Source organism: Macaca fascicularis, chromosome 16 (assembly GCF_037993035.2).
Source record: "Macaca fascicularis isolate 582-1 chromosome 16, T2T-MFA8v1.1".
Taxonomy (NCBI): domain Eukaryota; kingdom Metazoa; phylum Chordata; class Mammalia; order Primates; family Cercopithecidae; genus Macaca; species Macaca fascicularis.
In genome coordinates, this window is record NC_088390.1 from 74,800,818 (window position 1) to 74,825,944 (window position 25,127).

General features: G+C 44.3%; 1 protein-coding gene and 1 long non-coding RNA gene across 3 annotated transcripts in view; one reads left to right on the forward strand and one right to left on the reverse strand.

The window, feature by feature from the left end:
- Positions 1-10,982, reverse strand: part of WIPI1 (WD repeat domain, phosphoinositide interacting 1) — a 38,150-nt gene extending 27,168 nt beyond the window's left edge. For both annotated transcript variants that reach the window (XR_012426063.1, XM_015438763.3), the window contains exons 1-3: positions 10,836-10,982; positions 6,341-6,423; positions 4,142-4,311 (exon numbers count right to left, since the gene is read on the reverse strand). Coding sequence is in view for 1 of the 2 variants with exons in the window: in XM_015438763.3 (XP_015294249.2) it covers positions 4,142-4,311; positions 6,341-6,423; positions 10,836-10,915 (333 nt within the window). In the remaining variant the exon portion in view is untranslated. The remainder of the gene's footprint in view (positions 1-4,141; positions 4,312-6,340; positions 6,424-10,835) is intronic.
- A 1,813-nt stretch (positions 10,983-12,795) lies between these two features.
- Positions 12,796-14,478, forward strand: LOC135967890 (uncharacterized). The gene is made up of 4 exons (XR_010582189.1): positions 12,796-13,006; positions 13,162-13,260; positions 13,906-13,989; positions 14,316-14,478. It is a non-coding gene; the product is annotated as an uncharacterized lncRNA (long non-coding RNA).
- Positions 14,479-25,127: the final 10,649 nt, after the last annotated feature.

Sequence of the window (25,127 nt, forward strand, 5' to 3'; positions counted from 1 at the left end):
GAAATATTCTCTGACTTATCCACTCCCTGTGCCTTTTGCCAGCACATGCCGTGGTTTGAACTATGTGGTTCTATGCTTGCTTCTGTTCTGAGGTTTCTGATAGCCTCTTGTGTCCCCTCCCAGCCCAACAGCCAATCCCCGGGATAGGGGGCCTCGACATATGCCTCTCATAGGAACAGCGTCTACATCTAGCCCATCTGATCTGATCTGCATTTTTTTCCCACGAGCTCTGATGGCACCATCTGCTCTGCGGCCCACTCAGCTGAATTTCAGGTCACCCTCATGCTGGCTGCAGATAAGACTAAACGCAGAGGGAAACAGAAGGAAAACACTGGGAGGGGACGAGGATGCACTGTGTCTTAGTTCGTGTGAGAGCGTGCTTCTGGGGTGGGCACGATGCTGCTAATTGCTTTTTTAACCATCAGTTTTCAGCCCCTCCAGAACCATGGCCTTGCCTTCAACTCGGCTCCTTGTCTGTTGCTTTGACTTTCATCTACTTTTCTAGGTTTTATAAGTAATAACTCCTTTTATCAATTACCAAATATTTATAGCATCTGCCCTAGAACACCATAGATTTGGCCTCAGGGGATTTAAGCCAATCAGCCTCCATCTGGATAGCAAGGGTCCCTGGGAGCAGATTGAAAAAGAACTGTAAAAGTGTGCAAATCTAAATACATCATACACCTGGTTTATTGTCTTTATTCCATAAAATATATTTCCTCAGTTCAATGCAAGAGAAATAACATTAACTATAAATGAAACATATGACAATTCCTAAGTGTTCTTCCTTTTTCACATTTTTAAGTTTTTATTTTTTATAGAGACAGGGTCTTGCTGTGTCACCCAGGCTGGAATGCAGCAGCATGATCGTAGCTCATTGCAGCCTTCAACTCTTGGGCTTAAACGATCCTCCTGCCTCAGCCTCCCAAGTAGCTAGGCCTACGGGCACATGCCACCATGCCCAGCTAATTTATTTTTATAGTAAAGACCTAGTAAAGACTAGGTCTCATTACGTTGCCCAAGCTGGTCTCAAACTCCTGGGCTCAAGCAATCCTCCTGCCTCGGCCTCCTGAAATGCTGGGACCACACTTGGCCCTTTCCTTTCTATATACTTAGAAAAAAGGGATTTGGGGCTGGGCGTGGTGGCTCACGCCTGTGATCCCCACACTTTGGGAGGCTGAGGTGGGTGGATCATGAGGTCAGGAGATCGAGACCAGCCTGGCTCACATGGTGAAACCCCATCTCTACTAAAAATACAAAAAAAGTAGCCGGGTGTGGTGGTGGGTGCCTGTAGTCCCAGCTACTTGGGAGGCTGAGGCAGGAGGTGGAGGTTGCAGTAAGCTGAGACTGCACTCCAGCCTGGGCAACAGAGTGAGACTCCATCTCAAAAAAAAAAAAAAAAAAAAGATAAAAGGGGGATTTTGGATCCTTATAACTCCTTATACAAATCTTCAATTTTTTCCTTTTTTTTTTTTTTTTTTAAAAAAAGAAACTGTGCTGTCTAAAGGCCTGAGGAAGTAGCAGACTGAGTGTTACAGAGCAAGACACACTGCCCTTGGGCCTTTATCATTTCCCCAGAGTGGGCAGTCCTGCCGGACACCGCAGAATCCCTACCTGGCAAGAGAGACTGCAGCAGCTGAGTTGCTTAAGCCAAAAGTTAAGTCCCAAACCTGAAAGTTTTCAGAAAAGCAAACCCCCAATACTTCCCAGACCTGCTTCAAGTCATTCTTGTCGGAGAAGAAATGCTAAAGGAAGGGAGAACTGTTAGATCTTGGTTCCGATGAACTGATGTTCATCTTGGTTCTGATGTTAGATCTTGGTTCCGAGAACTGTTAGATCTTGGTTCATGGCTTTGCCATGAATTGCTGACAGTTGCTGGTGCATCAGGGTTCTTTCGAAGGTGGGGGAGGAGAACCTCACAGTTAATGAATATTATATTAAGGGGAGGCTGGCACCTAAAAGTTAACAGACTTGGACACTCAAATAGGCCTTCCTTGTCCCATTTGCTACTGAATATACCAGACAGAAAGAGAGAAATCATATAAACAAATACAATAGATGTGATTTGAGGGCTCCGGTCTTTATAGATCATTTGCCTAAACAATCTTAAAAAGATCATCAGGTACCAAAAACAGACATTTAACCTTGTATATGGATTACTGTTATACGCAAGGATAAAAAGTTTAGCAGCGGAACTTAATCTGCTACCAACAGATTTCAAAGAAAACACTTGAGTCAAGAATTTTATCTAGAAGCCTTCAAGTAGAAAACTCTCAAACTGCCCTTCCCTCCTTGCCAAGAACGCGGGTTTCTTTTCTTTCTTACTCCTGCTACTCCCTACTTAAAAGGCCTCACTTCTCTTTCTCCAGCTATTTTTCACTGCACTGCTTTAGACGGACTTACGTGGATTTTCATTGGAAAGAGCTGATCAACTCAAAGAAACAATCCCTTCCTTCTCGTAAATTTAAAGAGCATTTATTTGTCTCATTTGTTAAAAAAAGAATTAGTACGTAAGGGTTCAGATACAAAGACAGAAGAAAACATCATCCTCAATGAATGCAACAACCACTCTGGGAATACTTAATCACATAGATAAATCTGCATGGTCACACAAAGAATCTCTTTGTTTATTGACTTATTTAACAGTCAGTCAGGAGATCGATATTTATGAGCACGTATCTACTGTCTTTTCTACCAGGTCTTATCATAGTGAACACACCAAGACAGTCCCTGTCCTCACAGTAATTTGATCAGGTGTGGTGGTTCATGCCTGTAATTCCAGCACTCTGGGAGGCCAAGGAGGATCCTTGAGCCCAGGAGTTTGAGGCCAGACTGGGCAACATGGGGAAACACTGTAACATGGTTCGGATCGATGTCCCTCCCCAAATCTCATGTCGAATTGTAATCTTCAGTGTTGGAGGAGGTGGGGCAGAGTTCTTATGAATGGTTTAGCACCATCACCCCCCTTGGTACTGTAGAGTGAGTGAGTTCTCACAAGACCTGGTTGTTTAAAAGTGGGTAGCACCCCCCACCCATCTCTTGGTCCTGCTCCTGCCACGTAAGACGCCTGCTCCCGCTTTGCCTTCCGCCGTGAGTCAAAGCTCCCTGAGCCCTCCCCAGAAGCAGATGCCGCCATGCTTCCTGTACCGCCTACAGAACCTAGAGCCAATTAAACCTCTTTTCTTTATAAATTATCCAGTCTCAGGTAGTTCTTTATAGCAATGTGAGAACAGATGAATACACTCTGTCGCTATAAAAAAACACACACAAAAAAATTAGCTAGGCGTGGTGGTGCCCACCTGTAGTCCCAGCTACTCAGGAGGTTGAGGTGGGAGGATTGCTTGAGCCTGGGAGATGGAGGCTGCAGTGAGCCACGATCGTGCTACTGCATTCCAGCCTGGGTAACAGAGCAAGACCCTGTCTCAAAAACAAAAACAACAACCCAAAACGAAAACCCAGCAATTCAAAAGGAGATCTGCTAACACCCCCAATACTTACTGAATAAGAATTTATATTTTAAAAGAGAATGTATGGCCTACTTGAGATCAGAATAATCCTTCAACAAGGAAAATGCTACAAAACAGAAGAAGTCTTCAAGGGTTAGCTGGGAAAAAGAAAAATGAGAACCCAAGGCGGAATAGTGGGCCTTCCAGGAGAGCTGAGGGCGAGGTGGGAGAAGGGCGGTTTTCCTGACCCAGGGAGCCCCGACTTCACTCTCAGGCGTCTCCTGCTTGGTGGTATTGCCCCACCATCTGCAGTGAATGCCACTATCTGGGGCAAAACCAGAAGAGTCGCTCCTCTGATTTAAGATGCCCCTGCGGTGGCTCATGGGACTGTTCAACCCAGAGCTCTGACCCATCCCTGCGGTGCCCAACCTGCACCCTAAGGAGAGGGTGCAGCCTACGAGTCAGGGACCAACGTTCTGGAAACATAAGCCAGAGGTCCAGGGAAGACAAGGTTATAACCAGCACCTGGAGTAGACTCTGTTTACAATACCCCCAGGACACGGGGCCTCAGTGTTAAAATTCTCATTAGAATTGGCAGCTTGTTTTAAAGACATTGATCTTGAAAGATGTCCATCTTTTTTCTCTGGTTCCCGTTAGCAGAAGCTTTGAAACCCTGAGAGATTTCCCCCACTCACCTGCCGGTTCAGCCTTATGGACAAGATGTTGCTGGAGTAGCTGTAATTACAGATCTCTGTGCCTTTCTTGAAGTGATACACGTTCATTTGCCGTGGTTTTGTGTGACTGACTACCACCACCAGGCTGCTGGAGAAGAGGCGCTCCACGATGTAGACGTCCGGGATTTCATCTGGGAGGAAAAGTGGCCAGGAGGTTACATGGATGGATCACTTCCAAGAAGGATTCCAGCGTCCATGACACTGGGCCCGGTGCAGGCCAGGTTCCAAAGGTTCTCCAGGTCTTGCCAGCCAGGCGCCCTCTCTGAGCTTGCATTGACAGTGATCCGCCATGCCCCCCACCCTGCCAGGTGACTTCTTACCCTCTCCCAGGGAGCACTTTCAGAGTCCTTTCCAAATATCTAAAGTGAAGAAAACACTAGTGGCCTGGCCTGGTGGCTCACGCCTATAATCCCAGCACTTTGGGAGGCTGAGGCAGGAGAATCACTTGAGGCCAGGAGTTCAAGCCCAGCCTGGCCAACATGGCAAAACCCCATCTCTACTAAAAATAGTTTAAAAATTAGCCAGGTGTGGTGGTGCACACTTGTAATCCCAGCTACTCGGGAGGCTGAGGCATGAGAGTCACCTGAACCCGGGAGGAAGAGGTTGCAGTGAGCCGAGATCATACCACTGCGCTCCAGCCTGGGTGACAAGCAAGATTCCGTCTCAAGAAAAGAAAAAGAAGACACTAGTGACTAGACTGCAAAGTCAGAGCAAAGGCAGACAGCTGTCTCTGATGATGTCTGAGTGGAAGAATCTCCCTCCAGACCCTAGGGCTCCACCGTTTGCTCTGTCAAACATGTTTGGAATGTTTGAATAATTTTCATCTACCCTTTCCCTGAGAGATTTCAAAGGTGTGACTTCTCAGTTGGGAATCTCTGCTTCAGAATTCTCCTTGTCCTGCTAGAGGGGTGCCGACATGGGAGGGGACACTAACAGAGTTCAATCTGTACTCCCCCCACCCCCTATCTTGCTGTGCTCCCTGGATCTCTTTCCTGCTGAAAATAAGCTGGACATCAGTATTATGATGAGTACTTCTGGACTCAGGAAGTTAGTTAATGACCCTCCTGAGCACAAAGGTTACGGCTTTGGTGTCTTTCTGAGCACGTTCTTTTCATATGTGTACCTTTCTTTCACTTGGACAAGGCCCACAGGGAACAATGTGGGACAGACATAGAGCAAAAAATTCACAAGAATGGTATAATAAAAATAACATCTTACAAATAAAGTAGGAGTCCAAAATATTATTTACTGAACCACTTTCTTTCCAGGAAACTGAAAGATTGTATATTGTTTGCTATTATGATGGCATAAACTATCAGCCTGAAAAAATAAGGAAGTGACATTTCTAGTGAATTATTTACAGTGTTCACTGGATGTGCTTCAACATCATTGTCATGGGCTATGTAAGCAGGATACTGTTGCCTTCTTCAAACAGATACTTCCATAGCTGAATGAATGTTATCAGTATCTTATGGTGCCAATATAACGGCAAAAATAAGTCACAAGTGGCTGGGTGAGGCGGCTCATGCCTGTAATCCCAGGACTTTGGGAGGCCGAAGTGGGCAGGTCACTCGAGGTCAGGAGTTGGAAATGAGCCTGGCCAACATGGTAAAACTCCATTTCTACTAAAAATATAAAAATTAGCTGGGTTTGGTGGCATGTGCCTGTAATCTCAGCTACTTGGGAGGCTGAGGCAAGAGAATCACTTGAACCCAGGAGGTGGAGGTTGCAGTGAGCCAAGATCGTGCCACTGCACTCCAGCCAGGTGACAGAGCAAGACTCCGTCTCAAAAAAAAAAAAAAAAAAAAAGAAAGAAAGAAAAGAAAATGTCACAAGTGTTCTTTAGGTTTGACAACGATAAAAATTAATGACTGTGTATATAAGCATGTGAAAAAGTCTCAGTAATATGATTTCACACAAATAATTTATTCATATAAAAAGAAAATGTTACTTAAACTGTTGCCAGATCTTACTAAGTGCCTGTGGTTTTAAAGCAAGTGGTGGCAATGATTTATATTTAAATCTGAAAAATCTTGACTTCCCTAAGTTTGACGGTTAAGGAAGGGAAAAATAGGCTGCTTGGTAGCACCTCAGAATAAAGCCTAGAAAGAGGCTCTGGTTGTCCTGCAGATCCCTGGGGTCTCTCTCACACACACTTACTGCTTCCATGGACTTGATCCAGCTGCTCCACAGAACTCAGAGAAAACAGCTTATACCCGGCTTTAGTTCCAATTGCTAGGGACCTGTGGAGGATAATGACAGCATGGGAATGACGACAGGTATTCTAACAACAGATCTGTCTGAAAATAGATACCTTTTGCCCCCTAGCCTCAGGGGTACAGGTAAACAAGCATCTGCAGGAGCTTAGATCCTTGATAACTTCCTAAATGGTGAGCATGCCTTGACAGGTAGGAAGAGTAAAAGAAAAGAAAAAAAAGTCAAAGGCAACTTAAAAAAAAAAAGTGAAATGGTCAAGGGACATGAAACGGCATAAGTTCTGTCATCCAACAAAATGTCAAAGCTACCAGACATATTTTTCCAATTGGGCAGATAATAGGAAAACTGGAATGTTTAAGAATATTCATAATAGCTCAAAACTCTACCTCCAACACAACAAAGGGGTCTTCTTGTTGTCTGAGAGGCACTTTACCAGATAAATCATTTTTTCTTTCCTTCATAACTTTGTTTGTTGCTTATAAGAAGAAATACTCCTTCCTTCCTTCCCTCCCTCCTTCCTTCCTTCCTTCCTTCCTTCCTTCCTTCCTTCCTTTTTCTCTCTCTCTTTCTCGCTTTCTCTCTTTCTTTCTTTTTTTGAGATGGAGTCTCGCTCTGTCACCCGGGCTAGAGTACAGTGGCGCCATCACGGCTCACTACAACCTCTGCCTCCTGGGTTCAAGCAATTCTTCTGCCTTAGCCTCCCAAGCAGTGAGGATCACAGGCATGCACCACCACGCCTGGCTAATTTTTGTATTTTTAGTAGAGACAGAGTTTCACCATGTTGACTAGGCTGATCTCAAACTCCTGGCCTCAAGTAATCCACCTGCCTCGGCCTCCCAAAGTGCTGAGATTACAGGCGTGAGCCACCGCGCCTGGCCTAAGAAACACTTTCACAGTAGGCATAGTAGGTCATTAGTAGGTAAAATTTAATAGATTCTTCCTTTCATCAGTTTCCAGAAAAATGTCCCGATACTTTATACAAGTAGCTCTCACACCTGGATGTACACTAAACTCAGCTGGGAAGTTTAATTGGATTTTCTTTTAAGTTCAAGTACTCTAATAAGCAGCCAAAGTTGGAGAACTCTGCTTTCTACTATGTCCTACAAAGCAATCATCACAACCAACCAACAAACAAAATAAAAACTAAACATTTATCTGGGACAAAGTGCCTTTTTAAAAAATCAGGTTTTCTTAATTTTTCATTTTTCAATGAGGAGATAAGATAGGACATGAATCCAGATTTTCTTGGCCTTGTGTTGAAAGTAAACATCAAAGTCGACTTTGTTCAGCAGCTGGGAATCCCCACCCAGCTCTTTCCAGCTGCGCCCTCCGCACCTAAGTGATGAACAGAATCTGACCTGGAGCACACTCACAGCAGTGTGCTCTGGAAGCCAAGGTGAGATTCACTCTTTACAGGGAAGCATATACTAAAATAAGCAACTTACTACTACAAGCCTGGATGGCCAAGGCTCTTGTTTCACTAGCCTAAAAAAGAGAAGGTCACATGATTTTCCCTGGAATTTTTTTTTCCCTACCCAAACACTTGTTCTTCCCTGGGACACAGGGATAGGGCAACTACAGTAAACTTTTAATCCACAAGGTAGCTGGTGACGGCTCGCAGACCTCCAGCCTGCTAAGTAGCTAAACTGGTGGGTTAGACATTTGCAGCTGTGCACTTAGAATTGGCATTTAGTTCCCAGACTGAGGTATTCATGATGCCAAACAACAACTGGAAAAGTAAGCCCAGAGCATCTTAAAACTTCAAAAAGTATTTTGTAGTGATTATTGTTTTTAAACTTTCTTCACATAAACTTTTTCACATAAATATAGATGTGTTTGGCTGCAAATTGAGGTTTGTAAAGTTTGCAAGTAAGGAAAGAAATACTGTAACTAGAGTTTTATAATAGTAATGCAAAGTGGCAGCAATTTAAAGTAATTTTCAAACATAAGCCCTGCTCCTGGACCAGAAGAATTCTACATATGAGAAAATTGCAGAGTGATGTTTTATGTGATATTTTAGATGATTGATCAATGGCCACGAAAGACTCTGAATCAAGAAATTTAGACTTAGACCTTATTTCGTCCATAAAGTCTTTCTGTAGAAACAAAATTCTAATCACCACTCACGGAAACAGAGCTGGGGACAATATTTATCACTAATCAAATGTAAAATGTACCCAAAGTAGGCTGGGCACAGTGGGTCACACCTGTAATCCCGGCATTTTGGGAGGCTGAGGTGGGTGGATCACTTGAGGTCAGGAGTTCGAGACCAACCTGGGCAATAGCGCAAAATTCCATCTCTACTAAAAAAACAAAAAATTAGCTGGGCGTAGTGGTACACGTTTATAATCCTAGCTACTCGGGAGGCTGAGATGGGAGAATCGCTTGAACCCTGGGAGGCAGAGGCAGCACTGAGCCAAGATCACAACCACTGCACTCCAGCCTGGGTGACAAAGCAAGACTCTGTCCAAAAAAAAAAAAAAAAAAAAGTACCCAAAGTGTATAGCATGGTACCAAGCACGAAGTATAAGCATAGGGGACTGGTAAGCGTTTGCTGTTTTCACCTACCTTCTTTGGAAATACTGGATCCCAAATTCAGCCTGCATTTATAGAAAAAGACATGGCAATATACCTAAATATATTCAGGTGAATTGACTTATTTTAAAATCCAATGTCATACCCTCTGTGGCTCAAAGCAACTGACTGTGACAAGAACTTTTATTTATAGGCAAGGCAAAGCTGCCCAGCAGAGCCTCCATCCAAGAAAATAAAACTAACAGTAGGGAGTAAGGAAATTAACTTTCAAAGCACCCTACAGTTTTGATAATAACATTCAATTGCTATAGAAAGCTGGGACTTTGCATTATTTAATGACTAGAATATAAATTAACACCCTTTTTTTTTTTTTCCAAATCTAATAATGTTACAAAGCAGAATTTAGAACATTTACTACTTATAAGCAAACTAACCCCCCTTCTTAACTTGTGTTCAATTGGGAAGGAAAACATCACCCAGGCATTTCAACAGCCATGCCCTCTTGCAAAATGTTTCTTACAAAACATCAGGATTTTATCTATACCAGCACTTTTATAAACGGCAGGTCTCAACTCATGAGTGGATCCTAAAACGCAATTCAGTGAGTCACAAGCAGCTTAGAAAAAAACGACATAGAAAATTTGCACATGATATTTTGTGAATAGTGTATGTGTTATGGGTATTGGGTGATGTTGCAATATGTATTTCTTATTGCGGATTGTGGTCAAGAAAAACTTGAAAGTCACTCAAATAACCAAGCTGTAGAGCTACTCGATTACATGATTACACATATGGTTTTTTCAAACAAAGGCATATTGTTCAGCACCGGTGTTTTTAAACAGAAACACAAAGGGAATGGAAGCCAGGGTGGCTAATGGTACATAATGGCCTTAATTACACTACTGAAGGATCAATATTAGCATAGCTCAGTCACCAGCAGCCAAGGCACAGAAACTGGTACAGCAGGAAGTGGGAAACTGGGAATCGGTCATCCCCGCCTGATGCTCTGGGTGCACATTCCAAAAAGATGATTCCATATGGTCCCCAGGGCTGGCTTCCATGAAAATAGGGAAAGAAACACGCGTTTGCCTGTAAGTCACAGAATCCTGCAGATGCCTGAAACACACTTCAAGTCCCAGCTCCCTCCCAAAGCCCAAATGTGAACATCAAAGTAAAACATTAAACATCCACTCAAAAACAACAGGGTGGAGCTCCTGTTTCCTGGAGAGAAAGCAGTCTGCGCCCGGGAAAGGAGTCTTGGACTCCGAGAAGGAGATCCTGCCTGGCTGGGTGGGCGATGTGAAAACAGCCAAAGAAATCCAAAGATTTCTTCCATCCAGAGCGGGCAGGCACGATGCCCTGCGCTGGGGATGGGGCAGGGGCTGGCCTGGCCGCAGGGATAGGCTGCCTCTTCGCTTGAGGCCCTGCCCAGATGCCACGTTGAGATGCTCAAGGACAAATGGGAAAGTTTTTCCAGTACTCTCATCTTCCTGGGCCCCAACTACAGAGTCCTGGATCAACTTGCAACTTCCTCTCCTTTCTCATCTTTTTGTGGCCACCGTCTCTCTTCCCCAGACACCCACTTTGGTCACTGGCTTTCCCACTGCCCTGCTCCCCCCATATTTCGTGGCCCCCGCTGCCCCACCACTCCCTTTGCGAACTCCCTGCTTTCACCCCTGGCCCAACCTTCTGGCTCTCGGAGGACACTGGGAGTGGGGTGGGGTGGGGCAAACCCCACTGCAGGCGTAAGGGGATAACAAGATCCCAACGCGTCCGAAGCAGCCACCGGCCCTCCCGCCGAGGCTGCCTCGAGGCGCAGGCCACAAGTTGCGCTCAGGACGACACCCCTGGGTCCTGACACTCTGTCCCCCACCTCCCTGGCAGGGGCCGCGTCGCGACTTACGTGCAGTCCTGGTTGAAAGAGAAGCAGCTGAGCGCCGACTCGACCCCACCCGGGGGAGCGTCCGCGGCCTCGGCCTCCATCGGGGGCTCGGCCCGGGAAGCCGCAGCTCGGAGCCGGCGACAGCCACCTCAGCAGCCCGCCCGCGCCGGCTCCACGGGCCGGGTCGCCGGTCCTGCCCCGCCCCGTCCCCGCCCCGTCCCCGGCCTCGCTCCGCCCCTCCTTGCCTCTCGAGCGGGTCCCGAGGACCAGAGCACCTGACAGGGCGGGCCCCCTGCCTCCGGTCACCATTGGCCACGAGCCCAAGCCGCGGCGGGCGGACACCGCCTCCTTGGCCAATCCGTGACGGCTGTGGGCGGATCCACCCTGGCGACCCGCCCCTGGCTTCGTAACGCGGCTTTCCATTGGACAAAGGCGCGTGACGCAAAGGCAGCAGGCCCACGTGGTGGTGTTTTCATTGCCGGAGCCGCCCAGCTGGGAGGGAGAGGGAAGAATGAATGCGGCTGGAGCCAGACCTGCTGGTTTCAGTCCGGCAACTGCGTCCGGGCCACCGCAAGCGGGGCAGGAGGACGCGCTAGTTCACACCCCGCCCAGACCCCTTGACATGTGTAACTCTGCCTGTTAAACTTACAGAGTTTAGCAGAGAGGGTTAGACTCCAAAGCCCCACCCTTTTGTAGAGTCCTCAAGCTGCATTGAGAGAAGCTCCTGAAATGGGGCTGCCTCAGCCAGAGAGATAGCAAGTTATCTTATCCATTGCCGAGCGGTTGAGAACCTCACTACTTGCCAAGCGCCATACTATGTATGTCATCTTGTTGAATTCTTATAAAACTTGTGTGGAAAATATGATTGTGCTCAATATACAGAAGAGGCAACTGAAGCTCCAAAGCTACACAATTTGTCTAAAGTAACAATAAATGGTAGAATGTGTATTTGCTTTCAAGACCTGTGCACTAAATAACTGCTAAACAGTTATTTGGCAAGACCTATCCGATCCGTAGCTGAAAAGAAAATGAAAGAGTGTGTAGGGCAGTGTAGTTTATGAAAGGGGTAAAGTCTGGAAGACGTAGCACAATTCGAAACTCACATAATTCGAGATAAACCTTGACAAAGGATCTCTTTTTTCAAGCTAAGTACTGTACATATTTCCATGTGGAATTATTGTCAATACGGTTTATGAATCAGGCGCTCTGCCAGCTTTGGATTGTATAATTGCTGATGGATTTTTAATTCATCGTTTTCAAATTTTGAGATGATATTTTAATTATTGTTATATGACAGTGTCTCAAATCAGCATAATTCAAATTTATTAGGTTGGTGCAAAAGTAATTGCGATTTTTCCCATTTCCCACTTTTAATACCTAGTTTATGACAAAGCCATATATATATATATGTATATATTTTAATCTTGGACCTAGAATAGATGAGCAAAGGGCACTGTTTCACCTAAACCTTTCTGGTTGGATTTCCGGTTTGTGTTTTCTGAGATGCAAATGTAACAGTTTCTTTTCTCAACTTTATTTTTTTTCTCTCCACTGATGTAAAAAATAGTTCAGCTCATAGACTCAGAGATGTTACTGCTCTTTGGCTGATTGTGAGGTGTTGTATAAACTCTCAGAAGTGAATGGAACTGCTGTTTAGATACTTTGTGCCATTTTTGTAACCTCTCAGATCAAAGCTGCTTCCCCCCCACCTTCCAGCTCTGTCAAACGCTGCAGTCATTTCTGTCCTGGTTAGAAAACCTAGAATCTGGCATGCGAGGTGCTAAATTGTTTGGAGAATTACATGAAGCGTACCATAAAGTTTTTAAAGTGTAAGCTGTTATTATCAGTTTGTTATTAAGAGTCTGCACTTTATGGGGTAGATGTGGGAGCTGGTGTTAGTTTTTGAGCAGGAGTGTTTCGTGATAAAAGCAGTGTCTTTGTCAGATAAAGTTGGCCAGGGTGTGCAGAACAAATTAGAAGTGGGAAAATACCTAGAAGTCTTTAGGGGACTAATGTGAAATTCTGGAAGTAAAGGGACAGGAGAGACTAGGCTAAAGTGATGAAAACAAGGCCAGAAAATTAGACCAAATCATGGAGTTGTTTTCAGGCAGTGCTGACCAATAGATAAAATGAGCCCCAAATGTGAACTCCACATGTAAATTTCAATTTTTCCAGAAGATACATTTAAGAAGGTAAAAAGAAATAGGCAAATTAATTTGAATAATATCATTTATTTAATCTAATATATCCAAAATATCATTTCAATATAAAGATAATCAATATAAAGTTACTGATCAGTTAATTCAGGTTTTAATTTTCTTTCTTTCTTTTTTTTTTTTTGAGACAGAGTCTCGCTCTGTCACCAGGCTCACTGCAACCTCTGCCTCCCGGGTTCAAGCGATTCTCCTGCCTCAGCCTCCTGAGCAGCTGAGACTACAGGCTACAGGTGGGTTCAAGCCATTCTCCTGCCTTAGTCTCCTGAGCAGCTGGGACTACAGGTGCCCGCCACCATGCCCAGCTAATTTTTGTATTTTTAGTACAGATGAGATTTCACCATATTGGCCAGGCTGATCTCAAACTCCTGACCTCGTGATCCACCTGCCTCGGCCTCCCAAAGTGCTGGGATTACAGGCATGAGCCACCATGCCTGGCCTTAGATTTTAATGTTTTTAGAACTAAATATTGAAAATCTGGTGTGTGTTTTTTACTTATAGCATATCTCAGTTCTCATGAGCCACATGTTAAGTGTTCATGTAGCTGGTGGCTACTTTATTCTCAGTAGACTCTCGAGGGACTAAATGACAGGCATGGCAACTAATGGGGAAGGGGAAGGGGCAGGGAAGAAGAGGGAAGAGTCAAAGCTGGTTTCGTGGTTGGGAAGGGGAAGCCTGTTGAGTTGCTTTTAGAAACTAGATCTTCAGTCAAGTAATGAGGAAGATTTATTTCATTTCAGGCACTTTTCATTAGCAGCAGAACTGCATGCTTACTGGAATTAAGGTTTGGATGTAGAGATGTGGCCATGGGAGAAAAATGGTCACCTTCCCAGCCCCAACCTTCCTGTGAACGATCCCCCTTATATGTTTCTTTCCAGGCTAATGGTCCATTATGCCACCAGCCATGTGGAAATAACGTCCCAGGGCTGCCTCATCTGACTTCCTTTTTCCCAAGACAATACGTAAGTCTATATTTTTATATAAATCTATGCCTATTTTAGTAAAAACCTGCATTTGTAGGTAAATTTAAAAACTGGTGAAAACTAATTCTTATTTTCAAAAAGTACCTTGTGAGCCAAACTGAATACATCAGCTAGCTGGATGTGGTTTGTGGAGGGCTGGTTTGTGATTTTTGTTAGAGGTGTAAGCAGCCACTTTGAAGAGCTCCACCCTCAAAAAATTTCCCAGAAGTCCATTCATATAAAAAGCCAAGGACAAGGTTATAAATAACTTAAGAGGTGCTGAATCCATTGAATGTCAGACTGGTTTTTCTTTTTTAACATTCTAGTTCTGGGTTCTGTGGAAGAGGACATTCTTGATTTGAATCTTGGGCTTACGAGCATCCTAATTCTTACAAGTTCTTGCAACAGCAATTTCACTACTAAATAACATCAGCAAAAGGTAATGGGGTAGGTGGGACGGCAAACAATGCTTTGTTCCAATGGGAATAAGATTTTGGCTTCTTCTCTTTCGACTGAAATTCCTAAATGTCTATCTTTTCCCTGAAAAACAAAACAAACAAACAAAAACACCTCCATTATTTCTAGGAAAACTTACTCGTAAGTTACTTACCAGTCAGCAAAATCTGGGAGAATAAAGCTGGGCTCTGGGAATTAAAAACATGTTTGGTAATACAAAATTGCAGGCCACGATTCATCTAATGGAGAGACTTCTTATTTGTGTAACAATCAGGTTGTAATTTTAAAATGCTGATTAGGGCATGCACAGGGCATTCACAGGGGAAGGTGGAAATGAGATGTCCTGTCTGATGCAACACTCCTGTCACCCCATATGGTCACTCATGGCACCCAACCATCTATAATTAGAGTAACTACTAGGTGAACAAACACTGTTCCTGTTCTGTTCTTCTTTTTATAAAGTCCATTCTATTTTTATAAAACCAAGTTACAGGAAATAATCTCCTTTTTCTTTTCTGCTATGGGGCAATACTCAGAACATGAACTGAGAACGAGTTGAACCCTAATGGGCCAGTTATGTGGCCCTTTGAGAAAGGGTAAAGTAGGAAGGGCCTTGGGACAATGGAGCCAAGAGGGAGAGGGAGGGAAGGGCGATGTGTCAGTACGTGGAGGAAGTTCAAGGAGTCAGCCCTATGGTGCCAGGGTAGAAGAGGAGGGGTTGGGCTGTGGGGTGATTTCTGGGAAAGGAGATGATGGATCTGATTGGCAAGCAGGAAGCCAGAGATCTGGCTGAGCAGCAGGTGCAACTGGGTTTTTGTTTCTAATTATAGACAGTTCGTGTGAGATAGCATGGCTGCAGGGAATGAAGGACCCCTATCATGTGCCCTTGTCCCCCAAATGGAACCATTATTTCTGGATTTATTGATGGAAAGGGGAGAGACAGGGAGCAAACACTAACAACACTTCTAATATTCCTTGACTTACATATTCCTTCCCAAGAGTCAGGAAAAATGTCATTTCATGAAAGAGTGAACTGATGTCTTAATCTTCATTCTCTCCCCTCACCCATCTTATGTTTGCCTCCAGAATAACCTTCCTGAAACAGCAAGGTGAATCACAGGTTTTCAATAAATGCTTGCTGATTGGCTGATGATCACGAAGACAGTTGCTCTCTATGAGTGCTTTTGCTAATGTCCTTTGAGCTGAGAGTCTATTACTCATGCCAGTGCAGAGAGGTTCAATCAGGGTGTGTTTGTTCACTGAGGCATCTTCAGATTGGTCGAGAATACAGAGACGGGTTCAGCAGGTCAGCCGATCACCCTGCCTTAAATTTTAGAGTATAATTATAGGCGATATCTGAAAATAGAAAACCAAGCTTTCTATAAAGCTTGGTTTGGAGCGTCATCCATCTTCTCATTTAACACTAACCACACCTATCTGGTCTAGGAATGTTTATCCCCATCAGGCAGCTGCATATGCCGAAGTGGAGACTGTTGAGTAAGTTGCCAAAGGCCCGAGCACAGTTTTTGATGCAGGTGTGGTTGTATTCTGTCCCTTCCACTGGGTGCCCGGGTTGCCAGTCCACGCTGTCTCTCGGACTCCTTTGGCTCAAGGCTGGAAATAGAATTGGCATCTTAACCTGTGCTTCATCCTATGAGGGGACAGAGGAGCAAGGGGTGAAGAGATAGAGGCCGAATTATGCCAAGAGGGTCACAGGCTAAGTACAAGGGGGAGAGTGTGGAGTCCTGCAGCTCTTCAAAGGGCACCAACACTTTGCCTACATTTACCAAGGGTACGTCTAGAAATACTCAAAAACGACCTTTGCTCCCAGAGGGTTAGCCTGTGCTCCTGGCTGGGCATGGCTTGTTGGGAAGTGCTGTACTACTTTAGGTTTCTTTCTAGTCTAGCGGTGGTGTAGGGAGTGGTAACCATTTTTTAGAATCAGTCAACCCTGGGAAGAAGGTGGATTCAAAGGCTTTGGGGTGGAGGTGAGAGGGGCGTGGCTAAGAATCCCGAGATTCTTGGTGAACAGTGCCATCTAGTGGTCTGCGTGATTTAGTTTTAGGATGGTTGGGTGGACACCTCAGGAAAAACTGGCTTGAGTGATAAGATATGGGTAGCCGGTCCGAAAGCCCCAAAAGGTAAGTCTCTGAGGCTGCCTTGTGTATTCTTCCAAAACCTGTTTACTGTCTATAAATGGAAAACACAGAAGCCTCCCTCACCACTCCCTCTGAAGAAGAAGAAGTTTGGAAGGAGTTTGTATAATCATTCATTCATCTGATCAATTTTTTATCACGTGCCTGTTGTGTACCAGCCATGGCCCCAGGTTCTAGGGATATGACACTGTCCAAAAGAAATAAATAAAACCCCCTGCCCACCAGGGCAGAGAGACCATCAACAAGAAAAATGAGATGTATAGTTCCTAGATGGTGATAAGTGCTAAGAAGAAACGCACAGCAGTGAAAGCGTGTTTGGGAGTGTGGAGTGTGGGGAGGAAAGATTTTGCATAGGGTGGGAAGGGAAGGCCCCACTGAAAATTTCCATTTGAACAAGACGTCTGGAAGAAAAGGGAGCAGATTATGCAGTTATGGGGGAAAAGGCTCAAAGAGCAACGAGGAGGCAGGGCCACTAGAGTAGGGAAGAAGAGTGGGGAGAACTACAGGTAAAAAGGTCAGAGTGACCTGAGAAATCGCTGGAAGTTCTGACTCAGATTGGAATTCGACACAAGCAGCTGTGCTGAAAATAAATTGAAGGTGTCTTGGGAGATTTCGCTTTAGCACGTTCGAGTCTCCAGAAAGCCCAGCATTATGTTTATTTAACATTGTTTCCCAAGTACTTTCCAAGCTTATTTAAAGATAGATCCCTGTCTTCCAGGAACACCCACTACATGTGGGAACCTGAGAAAATGGAAATCAGCTCGGATAAGCAGACTGGAACATTCCCGACAGCCATAAACAAGGCCAGCACAAGGCCAGGCAAAAACCGTGTTTAACCCAAGGCCACACCATAGCTGCAAAATTACTGACACTGGCATGTCTAATCCTTTCGTATCAAAGCCTCTCCCAGACCTACTCAATTTCTCCACTTGCTGAACAAAAATTTCTGAGATACCCAATGAGGAAACCACCCTGCCTCACGACACACCCGTTCCTGACCTGATTCCTGTTTCTTCTACCTTTCCCTCCCTAGCATCACTTAACACAAACCCGGCAAAATATCCCTTTCCCACAGCCTCTTACTGAGATGCCTCATGGCTCACTTGATGTGCACACCCTCTTGCTGCAGGAAGTTAATAAAACTGACATTGCCGAGGCGGATGGATCACAAGGTAATTAGCTAGGTGTGGTGGCGTGCGCCTGTAATCCCAGCTACTCAGGAGGCTGAGACAGGAGAATCGCTTGAACCCGGGAGGTGGAGGTTGCAGTGAGCCAAGATCACGCCACTGCACACTGCACTCCTGCCTGGGTGACAAAGCGAGACTCCGTCTCAAAAAGAAAAAGAAAAAAAAAAAAGTGACATTGACAAGATTCATTCCTCTTGTACTTTACCTGTTATCAGAGCCCAGCATTTCATAGAACAAGTTGTAAGAATAGCTGGACAAAATGATTATTTCCTATTATGAAATTCTGAGTCTAAAGATAAGACATTGCATCTCCCCCAAATCTGTCTTGTGTACCAATTGAGAACAGCATCTTAAGAATGAAAAGGGTGAGGAAGTGTGGTTTTTTCTTTTTTTTTTTTTAGACGGAGTCTCACTCTGTCGCCCAGGCTGGAGTGCAGTGGTGCGATCTCAGCTCACTGCAAGCTCCACCTCCCGGGTTCATGCCATTCTCCTGCCTTAGCCTCCCGAGTAGCTGGGACTACAGGCGACCGCCACCACGCCTGGCTAATTTTTTTTTGTATTTTTAGTAGAGACGGGGTTTCACTGTGTTAGCTAGGATAGTCTCGATCTCTTGACCTCGTGATCTGCCCACCTCAGCTTCCCAGAGTGCTGGGATTACAGGCGTGAGCCACTGTGCCCGGCCAGCTTATTTTTATAAGTTGCTCCTTGTCTCTCTGGTCCCTTCTGCTGCTAACATTTTTGGCTGAACATTTGTACTATGGGACCTCTTGGCTTGGTGAGGGTTTAATGAGTATTAAACCCTCCTGCCAGGAGCCTCCTTGGAGTTTCTCAGGCAATGCACGGATGTCTGAAGACAGACCAGATTGGTTCTGGGCAAAACAAAGGACATTGTCTCTGCTTTCTATTATTATTATTATTTTTTTTTTAGATGGAGTCTCACTCTATTGCCCAGGCTGGAGAGTAGTTGTGCGACCTTAGCTCACTGCAACCTTTGCCTCGGGGGTTCAAGCAATTCTCTTGCCTCAATCTCCAGAGTAGTTGGGGTTACAGGTGTGCGCGACCACGCCCAGCTTATTTATTTATTTATTTATTTATTTATTTATTTATTTATAGAGACGGGGTTTCACCATGTTGGCCAGGCTGATCTCGAACTCCTGACCTCAGATGATCCACCCGCCTGGACCTGTCAAAGTGCTGGGATTACAGGCGCGAGCCACCGCGCCTGGCCTGTCTCAGCTTTCTTGAGCTGTAGTGAGTGTATAGGCAACGGTGATTCACAAAAGCAGATTGCATCTTAGAAAGCTCCCTGCAGCAGCAGTAGAGGATATTGGAGATGGGTGGGTGATGGGGCAGAGACCAGGTGACAGGCTGGTGTGTCAGACCAAGTCAGACACTGGAACTTAGGTGCTTGCTGCGGGTGGAGGTAGAATGTATAGGACTCAGTGGCCTATTAGATGAGGGAACAGGGAGAGGCACGTCAGCATGGAGATTGGTTGTCAGTGTAACTTGGGTTTCCTCTGACCTTACTGGCTTCTGCGTGCAAATGGGCCTGTGTTATCAGTTACCCAAATTTCATCGGCTTCTTCTACCTTTTATAGAACATTCAGCTCCCTCCAAAGCCCTTCCTATTAATTACTGGGAATCCCCGGAAACACCTCGCACCTGCAGGGACCTGCCCTTTTAGGCGTTGCGCATAGGGATGTTTGTTTCTGCTGAGAAAGGCCCTTGTGATGGATGCCTCATTGCTGCCACCTGCTGGAGTTCACTGTAACAACACCGAAGTGTTTTTTCCCCCAGTATACACCCTTTCTGCTTGTATTGAAATGATTATGTAAGTTTTCTCACTCTCTCTCTTTTTTTTTTTTTTTTTTTTTTGAGACAAGAGTCTCACTCTGTCACCCAGGCTGGAGTGCAGTGGTGCGATCTCGGCTCACTGCAACCTCTGCCTCCCAGGTTCAAGCGATTCTTGTTCTTCTGCCTCCCGAGCAGCTGGGACTACAGACACCCGCCACCACACCCGGCTCATTTTTGTATTTTTAGTAGAGACGGGGTTTTGCCATGTTGACCAGGCTGGTCTCGACCTCCTGGCCTCAAAGGATCCACCCTCCTTGGCCTCCCAAAGTGCTGGGATTACAATCGTGAGCCACCGTGCCCAACCATGTTTTCTCCTATGTTAATGTGGAGAATTATACTGAGTAATTTTCTATTGAAGTGAAATTCACATAAAATTAACCATTTTTAAGTGAACAATGCAGTGACATCTAGTGCGTTCACAATGTTGTGCATCCACCTCTGTTATCTAGTTCCAAAACATTTCCATTATTCCGAAAGAAAACCCTGTACCCCTTAAGCAGGTACTACTCATCCCTCCTCCCCAAGCCCTTGGCAACCACCAGTCAGCTTTCTGTTTCTATGGATTTATCTATTCTGAATATTTCATATAAATGGAATTACACACTATGTGGCCTTTTGTGTCTGGCTTTCACTTAGCAGAATGTTTTCAAGGTTCATCCATGTTGTAGCATGTGTCAGTATTTCATTTCTTCTTATGGCTGAATAGTATTCCTTTGAGTATGCATATCACAATTTTATTCATTTATCAGCTGAGGGACATTTGGGTTGTTCCCATCTTCTGGCTGTTGTGAATATTATGAACATGGGTGTACACGTACTTATTTGGTACCTGTTTTCAGTTCTCTTGAGAATGCTCTGAACTCCTAGGAGTGGAATTGCCGGGTCACCTGGTAATTCTATGTTTAACTTTTTGAGGAAATACAAAAATGTTTTTCATAGCAGCTGAACCATTTTACATTCCTGTAGCAGCATACAGGGACTCCAATTTCTCCATGTCGTTGCCAACACTTATTATTTTCTGTTTTTGTTTTCCAAATTATTATAGCCATCCTGTGGGTGTCATGAACAGTAAAGTTTTATGAGATGCCTGCAAACTGCAAACCCTTGGGACATCTAACTAGTGCTCGATGCCCCAGCATTCTCAATGAGTCAAAGCCCTACTGTATTCTCAAGACCCCTGTGCTCATTCTGGGTCCCACTCTTGACACCTGGACAATAAGTTTCAACCCAGAGCTCTCTCTTCATGAAACTCAAATGAGAGTTCATGGGGCCGTGTCAAGAACTCGATATCTGAAGCAGATTCCAGGCTTTCCTTCCTGGCCTGTTCTTTCCAATCTTATCTTTCATTCTCCTAGCTAAAACCTCTTGATATACCACCAGCTCTTTAGGTACACTGGGATATGATTGCTTCCAAACTTAGCTGCTTAGCTTCCACCAGGGATCTCTACTATGCAGGGTTTGTTGTTGTTGTTGTTGTTTTGTTTTTCTTTGTTTGTTTGTTTTTTGGAGACACGATCTTGCTGTGTCACCCAGGCTGGAGTGCAGTGGTGCCATCATGGCTCACCGCAATGTTGACTTCCCAGGCTCAACTGATTCTCCCACCTCAGCCTCCACGGGTAGCTGGGACCACAGGCACATACTGCCATGCCCAACTAATTTTTATGTACACACACACACACACACACACACACACACACACACATTTTTTTTTTTTTTTTTTTTTTAGAGAGATGATGTTTTGCCATGTCACCCAGGCTGTGATGGAGGTCCTTGTTAGGATGGAGAGTGGGGCCAATCATGCAGATGATATAGAAAAATAAACACTGAGGACCAGAAACTTTGGTCCCTTTGGCTCTAAGGAAAATCCTGTGTGACATCAAAGAGGGCATGTCTAGGAGGTATTTGATATCTGTATCTGGGGCTAAGGGTAGATATGTGGGATTGACAGAGAGATCCAGGAGTAATTGGGGGAAGATGTAGTAGTTGAAGCTGTGAGAGGAGGCAGGCTGTAATGGAAAATGTGTCAGTTGGTGAAGAACTGGAATGAAATGTCCTGGTTTGACGTTTTGAATATTCATTTAATTTTAGGAACACTATCAGAAAAGAGGCTAGCTTGTGAGCTGAGTCGGCTGCAGCAGCTCTAAACCACACATTGCTGATGAGTGAGAACCTCTGTTATAAATGGAAATGTGAACTGGCAAATACTCACTGGCTAAAGCTGAATGCACCAGTTTATTTTGGTACCTATTATGTCCGTGATCTCCTATTTTCCTTATTGATTGCAAATACGCACAAGGAATAAAAGGCTGGCTTGCTTTCCAAAAACATGACCGAATGTTTTCACTGCTGAATATCTAAAGAGGGTGCAGATTGGACTTTTTGTTATTTCTCTGAGGTTAGAAATGTCCTTTGGTGGGTTTCTAATTTTTCATGAAAGGTCAGTTCCAGAGACTATTTACAAGCTGTTAGGAAAAACATCAAGCAGAGAAGACATATCTCAAAATATTTAAAGTGGCCCATTCCTAGGTTCTCAGCTCTTCTCTCTCTACTTCCTCTCCAGGGATCCGTTCCACAGATGGGGGTTTAAGTCAGCCTTTATCTGTAGGTGACCCTTGTCTGACCTCATACTCTGGAATGCTCCGTATGCCTCTGACTTTCATCCCAGGGAACATCAACACCCACTTCCGCTGGCATTCCTGTTGGGATCTCTTTCTCCTGAACAATTGAAAGAGTCCTGCTTCAGTGACTCCCAGGGAACGTCGAGAGTCATTTTTTTTTAAAAAGAGATTTATCCCACACCAACACAGGAATCACTCATTTTGCACCATTTTATGCATTGTCTGTTTTCAAGGTAGGCTGGTTTTTTTTCTCCTGTTCTTCCATGAACATAGTATAGATTCGTAAGTCCTTTTGAAGTGTAAAATTTCCCACAACCACGTAGCTCCATTTCTTCTACCCCCAGGAATTTTTTTTATCACATTAGCCTGTGTATTTCCCCCAAAACAGTTATCAAAACTGAAATTATCTTGTGATTTCTTGGTTTACATGTTTACTATCTGACTCCTCCATCTAAAAGGTAAGTTCCATAAGGATGGGGTCCCATGTATCTTCTCCCAGCACCTAGAGCAATGCCCCCATGTATAGGTGCTCATGAAATGTTTGTTGGCTGACTGGCTTACAGAATCAGTTGCTTAAATATCATACAAAAGTTTCCATCATGAATGTCCTTTTTTTTTTTTTTTTTACTCTCTTGAGTAAGGATGTTGTCCTGATTTAACTAGCATTATTGACAAATGCCAGTTAACTGTATTAGTGGCTCTCAAGCTTTTGGCTGCTGTTTACACTCTTAAAAAGTATTAAGGACCCCAGCTGGGCGCGGTGGCTCACGCCTATAATCCCAGCACTTTGGGAGACCGAGGCGGGCGGATCACGAGGTCAGGAGATCGAGACCATCCTGGCTAACACGGTGAAACCCCGTCTCTACTAAAAATACAAAAAATTAGCCGGGCGTGGTGGTGCGTGCCTGTAGTCCCAGCTACTCGGAGGCTGAGGCAGGAGAATGGCATGAACCCAGGAGGCGGAGCTTGCAGTGAGCCGAGATGGTGTCACTGCACTCCAGCCTGGGCAACAAAGCGAGACTCCGTCTCAAAAAAAAAAAAAAGTATTAAGGACCCCAAAGAACTTTTGTTTGTATGATTATATCTATCATTACCTAGTGAAATAGAAATTAAAACTGAGAATTTAAAGTATTTATTAATACACTAAAGTAATAATAAACCCATTACATGTTAACATTAATATTATTTTTTATTCCCCCAAGCATACAAAAAAACAGGGAGAACAGAGGCATTGTTTTTTATTTTTGCATATCTCTTTAATGTCTGGTATAATAGAAGACAGCTGAATTCTTATATCTGCTTTTGTATTCAATGTGTCATGATATCACAACATCATGTAGCCTTTGAAAAACCCCTCTGTGCACTTGCGAGAGAATGCGAGTAAAAAAGGCGAGTAACATCTTAGATTTCTTTTTTTTTTTTTCTTTTTTGAGATGGACTCTCACTCTGTCACTCAGGCTGGAGCGCAGTTGCGTAATCTCGGCTCACTGCAACCTCCACCTCCAGGGGTTCAAGTGATTTTCCTGCCTCAGCCTCCTAATAGCTGGGATTACAGGAGCGTGCCATCGCACCCAGCTAATTTTTGTATTTTTAGTAGAGGCAGGGTTTCACCATGTTGGTCAGACTGGTCTCAAACTCCTGACTGCATGATCCACCCACCTTGGCCTCCCAAAGTGCTGGGATTACAGGTGTGAGCCACTGTGCCCGGCCCATCTTAGATTATTTTGCAAATAGTTTTGACTTCACTGATACCCCAAGAGAGTCTTGGGTAAACCCAGGGATTGCTGAAGCACATTGAGAACCAAAGATTGATATTAGTGGAGAGGAATATTTTTCTTTGTCTTTGAACTACATTCTCTTTAAACACTAATTTTCTCTTCGATATCCTTTGCTTAGCTTAGTATTAGAACACATTTGCATTCCTCAAGTTTGCCAAAGGTGACCAAGAGGAAGGGGTGATGGAAAAACAAACCAAAGGTTAGTAATTTGTTGCTTTTATACAGACACATCCACATACAAACAAAAACAACAATAAAAACATGTGCCTTTGTGGAGCATGCACTGTGTGCTCTATATTTTCCAAAGATTATTCTTATCTCAACATTTCCAGGCAGGAATTATCAGCTCCGTTTCATAGACAAAGAAAAGGAGGCTCAGAAAACCAAAATAGCGTATGAAAGATTGCCAAGCTAATAAGTAATAGAGAGGTGACTGCCACGACCAAGTCTCGTTTCCTCCAAAAGCGTGGCCTTTTTGACCATCAAATTCTACATTACCACAACATGGGAGGGAAAAACTCAGAAACAATGAAGAGTTCAATGTACAAATTAGCCTTATTGTTTTGCATAAATGAATAAAAAATCTAACTCCTTTTTTTCTTCTAGTGATGTGTAAATTTAAAAAGTCAATGCTTTATCCCCCCGATTTGAAAAGTAATACACCTACAGCAGGAGACTGAAAGACGACTAAATGTCCATCAGTAGGGGACACGGTGGTTGCATTAACTGCAACACACTTGTGGATGCAATACTATGCAGTCATTAAAAAGAACAAAGCAGCTCTATTGGTACTGAAATAGAACTGTCTCTAAGATGGGAAAAAGTAAGGTGGCTCAAGTTCAACGGTATGCTGTCATTTTTATTTAAAATGCGTATATTAATATGCACTGGTAACTGGTCGCTTTTGTGAATTCAGTAGAGGGACAAGCAGAAGGCAGCTTGCTTGTCTGTAACCATAATCTCCTCCTCCCCCAGACATAGACCTTGATGTGTGGTATGGACAGAAACCCTCACTTTTCAGAGAGCAGAACCGTCCAGCCATGTGTAACACTAAAACGTCAATCTCGCTGCCAATTCAAAACTGCTAAG